The sequence below is a fragment of the Orycteropus afer genome, unplaced genomic scaffold (genome assembly GCF_000298275.1).
Source record: "Orycteropus afer afer isolate SDZICR_OR568_19922 unplaced genomic scaffold, OryAfe1.0 scaffold00052, whole genome shotgun sequence".
Taxonomy (NCBI): domain Eukaryota; kingdom Metazoa; phylum Chordata; class Mammalia; order Tubulidentata; family Orycteropodidae; genus Orycteropus; species Orycteropus afer.
In genome coordinates this window covers 9,995,972-10,010,369 of record NW_006921639.1, presented here as the reverse complement: position 1 = coordinate 10,010,369, position 14,398 = coordinate 9,995,972, and the positions used below count along the sequence as shown (strand labels likewise).

At 40.9% G+C, this 14,398-nt stretch overlaps 1 protein-coding gene across 1 annotated transcript; it reads left to right on the top strand.

Annotated features, from left to right (window-relative positions):
- The first annotated feature begins 1,038 nt into the window (after positions 1 to 1,038).
- Positions 1,039 to 11,943, top strand: CPHXL (cytoplasmic polyadenylated homeobox like). The gene is made up of 3 exons (XM_042780660.1): positions 1,039 to 1,051; positions 8,860 to 9,056; positions 11,200 to 11,943. Exons 1-3 carry the CDS (start codon positions 1,039 to 1,041, stop codon positions 11,941 to 11,943), a joined length of 954 nt encoding a protein of 317 aa, XP_042636594.1.
- Positions 11,944 to 14,398: the final 2,455 nt, after the last annotated feature.

Genomic DNA, 14,398 nt, shown 5'->3' with positions numbered 1-14,398 from the left:
CTGTCCAAGCCTCGGCAAACACCATCACTTCCCTCCATAGGGTTTTCGGTGTCTGATTTTTCAGAAGTAGGTTGTCGGGCATTTCTTCCAAGGCATCTCTGGTGGACTAGAACCCACAACTTTTAAATTAACAGCCAAACCCATTAACTCTTTGCATCACCCAAGGACTCCAAACCAGGTACTATTGAGTCAATTCCAAATCATGGCGACCCCATGTGTGCAGAGTAGAACCACCCTCCATAGGGTTTCAAGGCTGTGAAATTTCAGGAGCAGATTGCCAGTCTTTCTTGTGAGGGCCCTCTGGATGGCTTCAAGCCACCAATGTTTTGGTTAATCATCTACCTTTTAACCATTTTTACCACACAGGGTCCTCCCAAACAAAAACAAAAAACAACCTCACTGCCATCAAGTCTGATTTATAGCCACCCCCCCCATTGGGTTTCCAAGGCAGTAAATCTTTATGGAAGTAGATTGCCCTATCTTCTTTCTGCAAAGCGGCTGTTGGTTTGAACCACCAACCTTCTGGTTAGCAGTCAAATGCCTTAGGCACTGCACCACCAGAGCTCCTTCCAAGGTCCTCTGTTGTTGTTGTTGTTATGTGCCGTCGAGTGGGCCGGCCCCGACTCATAGCGACCCCTCCTTGGGTTTCCGAGGCAGTATCACTACGGAAGTAGGATTGCCCAACCTTCCTTCCGAGGAGTGGCTGGTGGGTTTGAACCGCCAGCCGTCTGGTTAGCAGGCAAGTGTCTTAGCCACTATGCTACCAGAGCTAGTGGGGATAAAATAGTAACTGCTTTACAATGGGATTATGAGGATTAAACAAGAATTTTCATCTCAGTGTGGCCTCAGTGATTGGTTGGAAGTTAGGTTTTGAAAGGTGTATTCTTTTCAAAAAAAAAAAAGATCAGGAGGGATGTCTGGGGCGGAGCTATTTAGGAATAAGGTGTGACTAGGGTGGGCACCTTAGGGGCTATATAATTAATGCTGCAGCAGAATCTAACACCTTTCACCTGGAAAGACCCTGGACTAGAGATCGACATGGCTTCCAGTGGTGAGTTCGTTTTGTGGGAACCAGTTTGCCTGGCTTACTAGCTTTCAGGAGAGGGTGAGGGGGTGCACTTTCATCTTTTAAAAGTGTAGGCTGTTTGTCTGGGGATGGCTAGTGTCACTAATAATTGTCTGTGGTTAGCACTTTTCAAGAGGGCTAAGATATTTAAAACTGAACCAACCTATGGTTATTATGTTCAAAGGAGTTTCTTGTATTTTAGAAATACATAGGGAAATATTTTCAGACGAGATGATTGTCCGAGATTCACTTAAATAATAAGGGAGTCCATTATACTATTGCTTCTATTATATTCCTTAATATACTATTTCGTATATGCGTAGTGCCTAAGGCACTTGACTGCTAACCAGAAGGCTGGCGGTTCAAACCCACCAGCCACTCCTCGGAAGGAAGGTTGGGCAATCTACTTCCGTAGTGATACTGCCTCGGAAACCCAAGGAGGGGTCGCTATGAGTCGGGGGCGACTCGACGGCACATAACAACAACATATGTTTAAAAATTAGTATGATAAAACCTTTTAAAGAAAGAAAGAAAATCTAAGGAGGAACTATAGACAGAGAAGTGGCTCTGGGGATTTTTTCCCTCTAGTTTATGGCAGTTTGAAGTTTAGAAATGCTGTGGCAGTTTTCAGACCTGGAATGTGGAACAGCGTTGACATTCCTGTTCACTGAGGAAGCAGACTCTAAAAGTGCGGAGGTTCTGCCTTTGATTTCGCTTGCTAGCCAAGCGCTAGCTGAGGCCGGAAGGATCTGCAGTGAGTTCCAGACGCTTGTATTTTACGCGTGGTTCTCTAACCAGCGATATGCTAATCATCCACCAGAGGCTCCCAGCTTCTTATAGTGGAAACGAGATAACTGTTTCCATTACCATCTCTGTCTCGGACAAAAATACGCAGCAAAGAGCCCCTAAAACAAAGGAGGCTAAACCACTGTAGATTTGGAATATGAGGTCCTCCACGAATCTGCTGTGGAAAGGGCCCTCATTGCAAGGCCTAGGAGGAGCTCTGGTGGGGCAGTGCCTAAGGCACTTGATTGCTAACCAGAAGGTTAGCGGTTTAAATCCATCATCAGCTGCTCCGCGGAAGACAGATGAGGCCATCCCGTATTTACTGCCTCGGAAACCTAATGGGGGTCGCTATGAGCAGTGGGTTTGGTTTGGTTTTTGGCTAAGGCTGGGAGACTACTGTAGAGGTGGATCAAGGTGGATGGAGCCTGGGAGGGCGGAAGCAGTCAGCCTTGCCTCACAACTGATCAGCCACTTCAGAGCTAGACTTTGAACCCAGGCAGGTCGGCTCTAAACCTTGGGACTATAGCTAAACAAAGAAGCTCTCGTAGCGTAGTGCCTAAGGCACTTGACTGCTAACCAGAAAACTGGCGGTTCAAACCCACCAGCCACTCCTCGGAAGGAAGGTTGGGCAATCTACTTTCCTAGTGATACCGCTTTGGAAACCCAAGGAGGGCTCGTTATGAGCCGGTCTGACTCGATGGCGCATAACAAACAACAGTATAGCTAAACAAAAGGTTGCCTGCTGGGTTGCTGCCTTTATTGTTGAGTTTTTATCTTTAATAAATGCTTTTCATTAATGCTGAGAACTTTTTATATTGAGTTATGGGCAGTGGTTGGGGAGGGATGAAACTCAGACCAGAGTCAGCTATGCTCAGCTTGCATCACTGAATATAATTTTGCTGTGAATGGGAGCCTCTGTTATTCCCTAGTGAGTGTTGTATGTTGCCAAACTGGGGAACCTGGAGTCTAGCAGTTAGTAGTATCACACACTAAGATCTTTGACAGTTCTCAGGGGCAACAGGTGGGAAAGTGGTAAATTGAATTTTTTTTTTCTAATTTTCTGCTAAGAGATTTCTTAAAATATTGTTTCTTTTTTCCTTCACTCCTTTCTCTTAGTTCTAGCCAAGGATCGCAGACTTGAATACACCTTCCAAAGCTCATTGTGATTAATTACTGTATCTTCCCCACCACCACCACCACCACCACCAGAAGAAATTGGCCTCAGGGCCGTAAAACACAATTCAATTTGCCTGTGTTTCAGGGAGAGTTGGTGTGGGAGCTTTTCATTTAATTTTAAATAATGTCTGAGTGGATGGAATTTGGCTGATTGAGTAGATGGAATTTGGCTGATTATTTATTTGCTGTGTCTTCCTGTATTTCTCATTAAAAACGTAAGTCAAAAAACAATGACAAGAGTTGACAGTTGAGTAAGATAGCCGTGGGCCTAGGTGACAGACTGCAATGGGGTCAATTGGAATGGTGAGGGGCTTGGCCTCCCTCTCCATCTTCTGCTGTCCCTGACAGGTGCAGGGCAGAGCAGGGCAGCTCTGGTCTGAAGGTTTGACTTAACCTTGGGCAAGGAAGGCACTTACTGTCTTCCAACTTCTGTTTCTCCCTCAAGTTAAAGAGTTAATAATAACATCTCTACCTGAAAAACTCAACTCACTGCCATGAGTCACTTCTACCTGATAGCGACCCCACTAGGGTTTGCAAAGCTGTAAATTTTTACGGAAGTAAAGCAGAGCCACTGGTGGGTTTGAGTCACTCACCTTCTGAGTGACTCTACTACTCCTGTATTGGAATTGAGACTCCTCTGTCCCTGAGAAGTGAAATGACATGCCCATGGTCATAAGCAAACCAGAAAGGTTTGTCCCAGAGGCATGGATTTTACAAAAATCGGGGCTTCTTTCCCTGGCTACATCCTGGCCCTTTCTGTTTGTGAGTTTGGGCTCAGACAGATGAGATTTATAACATCATTGAGAGTTAATTAGCCTCTAATATTTGCAAGGCTCACGTCACAAAGTCCTGACCGCCGGACGTAATCATAATCAGGAAACATTTATTGAGGACAGGGGTAAAACATCTGGTAGTCTCCTTAAGCAATACTTAAGCAATCCTTTATCAATTGCCTTGGGTTTATTTCTAACTAGCTTGTTGTTGTTATGTGCCGTCGAGTCAAACCCGACTCATAGCGACCCCTCCTTGGGTTTCTGAGGCAGTATCACTATGGAAGTAGGATTGCCCAACCTTCCTTTCTGAGGAGTGGCTGGTGGGTTTGAACCGCCAGCCATCTGGTAAGGAGACTGTTCCCCCCACACACACATTATTGAACTGATCTGGATAAAGACCCAGGAGAGACAGGAAATAGCCTCTATGCTCTATTGTGGCCAGACTTCCTTCCTCTCTCAGATCCAATTAGCACTCACCTCTGGGCTCTGGGTTAGAGATTATCTGAAACACAAAATGGTGGTTGTCTATGAGCTTCTAGAAGCTTTCTAGAAGGAAAGCAATAAGATCCAACATTTCCAGTGTTCTTGATAAGTGTTCTTTGTGGGCATAGTGCCTAAGGCCTTTGACTGCTAACCAGAAGGCTGGCAGTTCAAACCCTCCAACTACTCCTCAGAAGGAAGGTTGGGCAATCTACTTCTACAGTGATGTTGTTATGTGCCATGGAGTCAGACCCGGCTCATAGCAACCCCTCCTTGGGTTCCCGAGGCTGTATCACTATATAACAACATCACTACAGAAGTAGATTGCCCAACCTTCCTTCAGAGGAGTGGCTGGTGGGTTTGAACCGCCAGCCTTCTGGTTAGTAGTCAAGTGCCTTAGGCATTACGCTACCTGTCTTAGAAACCCAAGGAAGGGTCATAGCAACTCAACATCAGTGGGCTTCGCTTCTTGGGCTTCATATGTGTTCTCAGATTTATTCACAATACTTTATTCAGAATACTTTACATTAAGTAATAATAATAAAATAAATAATTTATCTAATCTTTTTAATAGCTCAATACTTTAGTCAATACTTGTAGACCCTTTCATCATATGGAGAAATAGAAACTTGAAGTTCAGTAACTCAAACTGGTAGCAGCTAGGAAGCCAATCTTAAATAAGCCAATCTTAAGTAAAATGAAGCCAGTCTTGGGAAATGTATGGGGACAGTTTTTGGTTACTACCATGGCACTTAGTAGGTGGGATCCAGGGGTGCCATATGCATGGGACAGTCTTTCACAAGGAATTGTCTGACTCAAAATGCTGAGATGGTGTCCTTATTAAGAAGCACTAGGAATTAGCCCTTTCTCTTAGCCTGTGTGCCAAAAGGAGAAATGAAAACGTGAGATGGAAGAAAAAAGGAAATACTTGGCTAGTTCAGAAGTTCACATCACAAGAGCCAAAACAGAGACCTGGCGGGGATAGAAAGAAGAGATGCTGAGAAATTTAATGTGTATGTTGTTTTTGATAAATCTGATATCTGGTCTAGTTCTCTCGACCTTGTAAGTTATTTTTTCTTTTTGCCTGGAGGCATTAAGGTATTTTCTTTATCTTTAAATTGGAATAGTTTTATTAGGGCATGTTTTGGAGTTAATCATTCTGAGTCAGTTTCCTCCAGTGCCCTGTGGAATCTTTCAACAGATACATTCAGATCTTCTTTTATTTCTGGGGTGTTTTCTTAGATTATTAAGATTTTTAAATATCTTTTTAGAGCAGTTTTAGCTTTACAGAAAAACTGTGCAGAAAATACAGTGAGTTCCATATACCCCCTCCTCCTACACATTGTTTCTCCTATTAACATTCCTGTGGAACATTTGTTATAATTGATGAACCAGTATTTGTTACAATTGATGAACCAATATTGATGAATCAATATTGATGTACTTTAGTACTAACTAAAGTCCACAAAGTTGATGTTAGAGTTCACTCTTTATGTTGCACAATCCTATGAGTTTTGACAAATGCTTAATTTCATGTGTCCATCATTATGGTAGCATATAGAATGGTTTCACTGCCGTAAATACATTCTTTGCTCCACTTATTCATCATTTCCTACTCCCCTTCTCCACTCTCTGACAATCACTGATCTTTCCACTTTCTGTAGTTTTGCCTTTCCCAGAATGTCGTGTAGTTGGAATAATATAGTATGTAGGTTTTTAGGATTCAATTCTTTTATGGCAGTATGCATATAAGCTTTTTCCATGTCTTTTTGTGGCTTGATATATAGTTCATTTCTTTTTTATAGCAGAACAATATTTCATTGTATGGATGTGCCAGTTTGTTTATCCAATCACCTATTGAAGGACATCTTGGTTGCTTCTAGTTTGTGGCAGTTGTGAATAAACATGCTAGAAACATTCATGTGCAGGTTTTTATGTAGACATATGTCTTCATCTCATTTGGGTAAATACTTAGAAGTGCAATTCCTGGACTGAATGCTCAACCTATAACATTCAATTTAGCTTTATAAGAAACTGCCAGACTGTTTTCCAAAATGGCTTATCAAGTTTTTTTATTCTATGGCTATTGTTTTTGGTGTTGTACATAAAAGTCATTGACAAACCAATAGTCATTTACGTTTTGCGTGTTATAGTCTAGAAGTTCTTATTTGCATAGTTCATCATTGGTTGAATGTTGGTATCTATTATTAAAGAGAAATTTCATTTCTGTTTGCATTTTTGTCTATCTGCTAAGAGAAATGCAGCTTCTTTTTGTTTTTATCCAAACAGCAGAAGGCCCAACAACTGATTATAGGCTTACATGCTGTTTTATAAACATTTACATTTTCTCCACCTTTTTAAAGGAGCTCTGGTAGCATAGTGCCTAAGGCACTTGACTGCTAACCAGTAGGCTGGCGGTTCAAACCCACCAGCCAGTCCTTATAAGGAAGATTGGGCAATCTACTTCTGCAGTGATACCGCCTCAGAAAGTCGGGCCGACTCGACAGCACATAACAACAACCACCTTTTTAAATATATATATCATCAATAATTCACCCTGCTTTCATATTTCCTCCTAGACATATGTTAGAGTTTCTTTGCATTATGTGCTTGAGAATATTTGATGGCTGTGTTGAAGGACACCATTTCAATTTGACTATATTTAAAAATTGTTTTCTAAAGTGGTCTTAACAATTGATTTTGATGATGATTTTCTATATTCCTTGATTCTGTGATAGACAAAAGGACCCTAGATTCAAAAAAGTTCTTTAAACACCATTTTATTAAACCTGAAACAGGACGGAAGCGAAGACAATCCTGGATGAGGGAAACCATCGGCATATAAACAGAACAGAGGCTGATGGATCCACTCCTCTTATATATAATAGAGAACAGAGGAAATCATCACAAGATTATGATTTGTGGCAGGTCAATTAAGTCATCACTGTTGCAGGTGGGCCGACAGAAGTGGGGAAAGGACTATGATTGGAATACATACATAATTGCAGCTTTAAAAAGGTTACAGGATTGGCAACTTTCGGTAAATCATTAAGGACATGCCCAAGGAAGTTCTGTGCATTAGAAGGAAATGCCCAGACAAGTTCTACAGTTCTCTGTGTGAGCACCTTTCTGTATACTGTTACTGTTGTTAGGTGCCATCGAGTCAGCTCTGACTCATAGTGGCCCTACGTACAACAGAACAACACACTGCCCGCTCCTGCACCATCCTCACAATCCCTGCTATACTTGAGCGTATCTTTGCAGCCACTGTGTCAATCCATCTTGCTGAGGGTCTTCCCCATTTTCACTGACCCTCCACTTTACCAAGCATGATGTCCTTCTCCAGGGAATGGGCCCTTCTGACAACATGACCAAAGTAGGTGACACGAAGTCTGGCCATTCTTACTTCCAAGGAACATTCCAGCTGTACTTCTTCCAGGACAGATTAGTCCATTCTTCTGGTAGCCCATGGTACTTTCAGTATTCTTCCCCAGCATCACAACTCAAATGCATCAACTCTTCTTTATTCATTGTCCATCTTTCACATTCATATGAGGCAAATTGAAAATACCACAAATCAGCTTTTTAGGCATTGGTGTTTAATGTGCCAAATCTATCTTCAGATAGTTTCTAAATTCAGGTGGGATATAATCAAGGTCATATTTTGGTTCTCATGGACTTGTTTTAATTTTCTTCAGCTTCAGCTTGAACTTGCATATGAGCAGTTGATGGTCTGTTGGGCAGTCAGCTCCTGGCCTTGTTTTGGCTGAAAATACTGAGCTTTTCCATCACCTCTTTCCATAAATATAGTGGATCTGATTCCTGAGTATTCCATCTGGTGAGGTCCATGTATGTAGCTGTCATTTATGTTGTTGGAAAAAAAGTATTCGCAATGAGCAAGTCGTTGGTCTTGCAAAATTCTATCATGGAATTTCTGGCATCATTTCTATCACCAAGGCCAGATTTTCCAACTACTGATGATTCTTCTTTGTTTCCAGCTTTTGTATTCCAATCACCAAAAATCATCAATATATCTGATTGCATGTTTGGTCAATTTCAGACTGCAGAAGTTGGTAAATTCTTCAATTTCTTCATTTATGGCTTTAGTGATTGGTGCATAAATTTGAATAATAGTAGTGTTAACTGGTCTTCTGCATACTAATTAATCTATATTGAACTGCATTTTTCCTGGGCAAACTGCCTCTCCCGGAATTTGTTTAAGCATAGCCACATTGTTGGTTTAATGGCCAGCAAGTGTTGGGGAAGTAACATAAAGAACTCAGATGACATCTGAACTTACTTTAAGACTCAAAATGGAGTTAGGACAGCTGCCTTCTACAAACCAAGTGCTTTCGAAGTTAACTCTCATAAAATTCTTACCATTCTTCCTCCATACCCAGTGTAATTAAATTGTTGGTTTTTGTATGAATGTGAAGTAAGTTAAGTAAGTCTCCAATTCCTTTTATCTTATTTTATGAATCAGTTGTCAATTGTGCTATATTGTTATTGAGAAGTCTTTTCTTTGTATGCTACCAGTATTCTCCAATGCTTTTCTCTCTCAATTTGTACTTTATGCAGACTCTCCAACCAAAGAGGGTGGTCATGACAAAGCAATAGGCGTAGAACGGAAACGAGGAAAAGGAAAACGACGACATATATTTACTATGGAAGAACTGCTTTTACTTAATAACAAATTTTCAGAGAATCCTTATCCTGATTTCACAACAAGAAAAGAACTGTCCAACCTGATCCATTGTTCTATCAGTATAATTGATGTAAGTCAAATGCTCAAAGCTTTGTATTTATGTGTCTGTTTGTAGGCAATATGAATGTAAAGAACTGTGAGAAAGTTTCAAAACATTTGATCACTTCGGAAAGTGTTCACATTTTGTCATATTCATCTCATTGTGGGTATGAATATATTTACGTCTATGTTTTAAGAGAAAATTGACTATTATAAGGTAATTTTGGAAGCAGGGACCAGTTAAGAAGCTGTAGTAATACAGATACGGATGATGATGGTTTGGGTGCTGGCTAGGCAGCAAGGAGAGCCGGGAAGACTCTGTGTTTTGAAGAAGGCGCTTACAGAGTTTGCTGAGATATTGGATATGCAGTGAGAAAGAAGGTAGAATGAGGGTGATTCTAAAGTTTTGGCTTAAGCAAATGGCACACTAGAGTTGTCTGTTTAACTAAGGTAGAGAGGCCAGGGAGAGGAGCTAGAGACATTAGGAGTTTTACTTCGGACATGTTAAGTTTGGCACGCCTATTAAACATCCAAGAGGAGATCCTAACTAAACAGTTGGATCTACAAATCTGAAGGGCAAGAGAAAGGATTTAGCTTGAGATATAAATTATTGATATTGTCCCTAGCACCTATCTTAGTTCCTTATGCATTAGTAGGTATTTCATAACATTTGTGGCATGAACCAATATTTTGTTTGGAGAATTTCCTGACATAATAATTTTTGGAAATGACTGTTAACTACAAATCATTTCATTGTGTTAGAGTTATGCTGTTTTACACACATATTAAGGCAATGTCTATACTTTGTTCTGTAATTGAATTTATTGGTTGCTTGACAATAGGAACAGATTGTCTTAGTAGAAATTATCTTGGGGGATGTAAGAGCAGCTTTGGGAGATGAAAGAAAGGGATAGGCAAATATGTAATACATTTCTGAATTTCTGACCATTGAATTCCTCAAGGTCAGAACTGCTTTTTAATCAATTTTTATCCTCTACACCTGTAAGAGAGATAGATTTGTAAAAGAAAGTTCACCGATGCTGGCTGATCAAATTGCTCAGAACTGACCTGGGCTGCATTTGCATAAAAAAAGGCTACCCTAGATGTGATCAGGAAGCAGGCACAATGAGGGGAAAGATTATAGAAAGCAGTTTGACAGGAGCACTTATTTTTTGGTAGGCTGCTTCATGAGATCTGCCCCCTACTGGCTTCACAAATAATATATTGACATTTGAACTCAGCTTTCTCTAAAATATGTCTGCCTTTCTATGAGATGGAACTTTTGAGGAAGAAACGAGTGTGTTTATAAATACTGGGCTCATTGTGCACAGAATTTTGTTTAAAACAGTCATTGAGTCTGTGGATGGGAAGTCTTGCAACTTCAGTGATTCTAACAGCCTAAAGCAATTCTGAACTTGGAGACACAGAGAGAAGTTCCAGGGCTGAGAAAATGGCACAAAAGCCCCCAGATATACTGCCTGTGCTGCATGACTCTGTCCTACCACAGCTGCAGCTTACGAGGATTAATAGTCTAAAAACACATTTCATCATTTCCATCACCCCCAGGCAGTTGGCATTATGGTTGGTTTATGTAATTATCCTGATTTTTATGGAGGAGGAAAAAGAAAATGAAGATTAGAGGGGATAAATGAAATGCTTAGTGTCACATATTGAATATACAGTTAAGTGACAACTCAAATTCTTGCTTTAATTTATTGAAAGCAAGAAATTGAAGAATACGTTGAGTCATGAACTTATCCTGGTGAGGCAGCTTGAATAAAATAAAGAAGTTATGGGAACAATGCAGTGTGTTCAGGGGACATGTAGGAGTCTATTTTGTCTCTAAATGTGGAGGATTGCAAATAGGTGACAAATAGTTTGGGGGAGATTGGGAAAGATGTAAGTTTGCATGTGCAGTAGGGCCACTGCTCATTATGGAGGCCGGGATTTTGGAATTGTGCACGGCACCCTCCATGATTGCTTGTGCAGCTCTGAAAAGGAGTGTCTTCATATTTTTGTGTCTTACTCAAGGTCAGAGACAAGTCAGCAATAATGCAGAGCTGACTTAAATATGAAATCTTCCTACATTATAGAAATGAATTGTGAAATATGCCTCCCTTACAATATAACCAGATATACAGACCTGATAGAATAATACTCTCTTTTCTGTTTAGAACTGGTTCCAGAACAAAAGAGCTCGACTACCAGCTAAAGAAAGATGCAGAATATTTGCGGCTAGGAAACAAAAAGAGTTCCCTGTCGAAGGCCACTCACTTTTAAGCCTTCAGTACACCAAGTATGAAGCTCCCAACTATGTCCCTGAGCATAGCTTCTCTTACACCCAGGAGACTCTGCCTGGTAGAGCTGGCTGCTCCTCTTTGTACACACAGGGGGTTTTCAGTCAACAGGTTGGCTTAGACCACACTGGAGTTCCAAAGATAGAAAAGGAACAAGGCTATGTTTTGGAGTATCAAAGTAACACAGGAAATGGACTGTTTCCTGGCTCTCTGTGTTCCAACTACAGATCAACAACTGGCCTTCATCCTCCTACATCTCCTGTGGACTATTTTGACAAGACCAGGACTGAGGGAGGGGAAAAGCAGCATGCAAACCCCTACATTCTGCACTGTGTTTATACTATGCATGGAAGGAGGCAGCAGCAGGAGGAACAGAAGAATAGGCCTTATTCACTATTGCAAGGATGGCAGCAGAATGGTTCACAGTATCATCTACAGCAGCCCCAACAGCCTCAGAATTGTCAAGAGAAGATGCGATTCCAGGAGCAGCTTCTAATGTACCCAAGTCATGAGGATCTAGGGCAGCAATTCCCCTACCTTCAGTCACAGGAGCAGGGTTGGGATCCTCAAAAAAATGGAGAGTCATTATGCTCTCAGCTACAGCAGGCATCTCCTAAATAATGGACAGGTCATTATCATTGCCTCTGGGGCAAGATGTGTAGTGTGGACCTGCAGAGAAACCAAGCACTCAGCTGCCCTGGTTTTGGGATTAGTGGTCTGCTAGGACAACACATAACAACCTCAGGGCCCATGACTGGGACTAGGGATGTTTGTTTTATATTTTATCCCAATTGTATCATACTAAATAATTTGAAGAATAAAGCATACCATTTACAACCTTGGAAACCCTATGCAGCAGTTCTCCTCTGTTCTATAGGGTGCTATGAATTGGAATTGACTCAATGGCAGTTGGTTTGGTTTGGTTTATGCATCTTTTCAAAGCAGTATTACATACAGATCTACTTTGTTTTGCAAGTATTTTCCATCTGCTACTATCATAAGACTGAGAGGAGGTGAAGAAATAGCTGTCAACTACAGATGACAAGAGTGTTGGCACAATCACTTTGGAGAGCCACTTGGAAGATTTATTAAAGCTGAAAATGCCCCCAAATTCTACTACTGGATAGAAACTCTTGCAGGTGCACACCAGAATATAGTGCCACGAACATCCTGTAAAGTAATAACCCAGCACAGTTGAAAAGACGATTAGATCAGACCTATAGATATTATGAGAGAGTTATGGGACACAATGTTCAGTAAAACAAAGTTACCTAATCAATTTTGTAGTATGATAATATGAAAATGAGATGAGATAAAGTAATATTATGGTTTATTTTTGGATACACATAGATGTATACACACACAGAACTAATACAAAAATATGGCTGGGTTGATAATCACTAAATTACTGGGAGTTGCATTTGGACAAAGAATATAACTATAAAAAATAACAAATGAAACCTGTGGATTCATTTGATTTCATAAGCATACAATCACATCATCTGCCAATAATAACATCTTTATTTCCATACAATCCTCCTGCCTTTTTTCTTAATTTACTACATTGGCTGCAGCCATTTTGGATTTTAAAGTGATAGCATTACTCATTTGGATTCCAGGGACCTAAGAATAGGCAGTGAGACGAGAAGTGGGGAGAGGACAGAAAAGGCAAAGGGAACCGAAACAGATTGAGGAGTCAGCCACAGGGACCCTGGTGAAGAGAGGGAACCCAGGCCACGCCCCACAAGCAGCAAGGCAGGAAGCAGGGAGAGGACAGAAAAGGCAAAGGGCACTGGAACAGATCGAGGAGTTAGCCGCAGGGATACAGGTAAGGGTGGTTGGAGGGGTTTCCAACAGCTAAGGGAGACAAACTTGTCTGTCGGTTTGTCCTACTGTGGTGATGGGTTGCTGTGAGACTTGAGGCTGTGCCATTGGTGTTTCAAACCCAGTGTGGTGCACCTGTTGCACAGGTATCAGCCCAGCTTGCTAACAACAACAACATACTAGATTATATGGGAATAAGTGAAGAAAGAAAACAAAACAATTTTGTTACCACACATAAAACATTTAACAAAATTCTCATCACTGTTACTGTTTTCATTTCTCCATCTGATCATGTGGTCATAGCAGGTATTTATAACTACCTTCTTTCACTACACATTCCATGTTCCCTTTACTCTCAACAAGTACCTCATTTGGTTGTGATACTTTGCTTGCTGATGACAACCTAAACTTTTGTTCCTGAAAGCCATTGGTGAAACTGAATTGTTGTCATTTTCCAATGACTTTAATCATAGGACATGGTAGTACTAAGATCTCCTAAGGGCTGTTCTGTATTCCAGATATGCTCTTCCTTACTTTTATTTTGTACTAGTATCCCAATTTCCCCTTATTAATCAGAGTCAATTATTCTATGCAGCATAATAACTCTAGTTTCTGCATGCATATCAGGTGATTGAAGATGCCATGACTTTATCACTGGGGAGATTAAGCTCAATTGGCATAACACTACACAAAAATATTGTTCTACTACTTTGGTGAGCAGTGACTGGGGTCTTAAAAGCTTGCAATTGGCCATCTAAGATAAAACAATTGGTCTCCTTATCTGGAGCAAAGAATAAAGAAAACCAAAGACACGTGGAAGCAATTAGTCCAAGGACTAGTGGACCTTGCAAACCTCAACCTATATGACCATGAGACCCGAAGAATTAGATGGTGCCCAGCTACCACTGTCAACCACTCATAAAATAATCAGAGTAGGAGATCCTGGATAGAGTAGAAGGAAAATGTGGAACAAAACTCAAGGTCATAAAAAAAAATCAGGCTTTGATGGAACAACTGAGACTATGGCCCCTCATTGCCCTTTAGGTCTGGAATTGAACCCACTCCTGTGGCTTCCAGCCAAACAAAAGACAAGCATATGATGCACACCCATGTTCATCGCAGCACTATTTACAACAGACAAAAGATGGAAACAAACAAGGTGTCCATCAACTGAGGAATGGATAACCAAACTATGGTACATACACACAATGGAATACTGTGCAACGCTAAAGAATAATGTAGAATCTGCAAA

Excerpts from the sequence above, each read along its gene's own strand:
- CPHXL (XM_042780660.1), top strand. Across the intron at positions 9,057-11,199 it reads GTTCTATCAGTATAATTGAT|AACTGGTTCCAGAACAAAAG; the intron begins GTAAGTCAAATG and ends TTTTCTGTTTAG.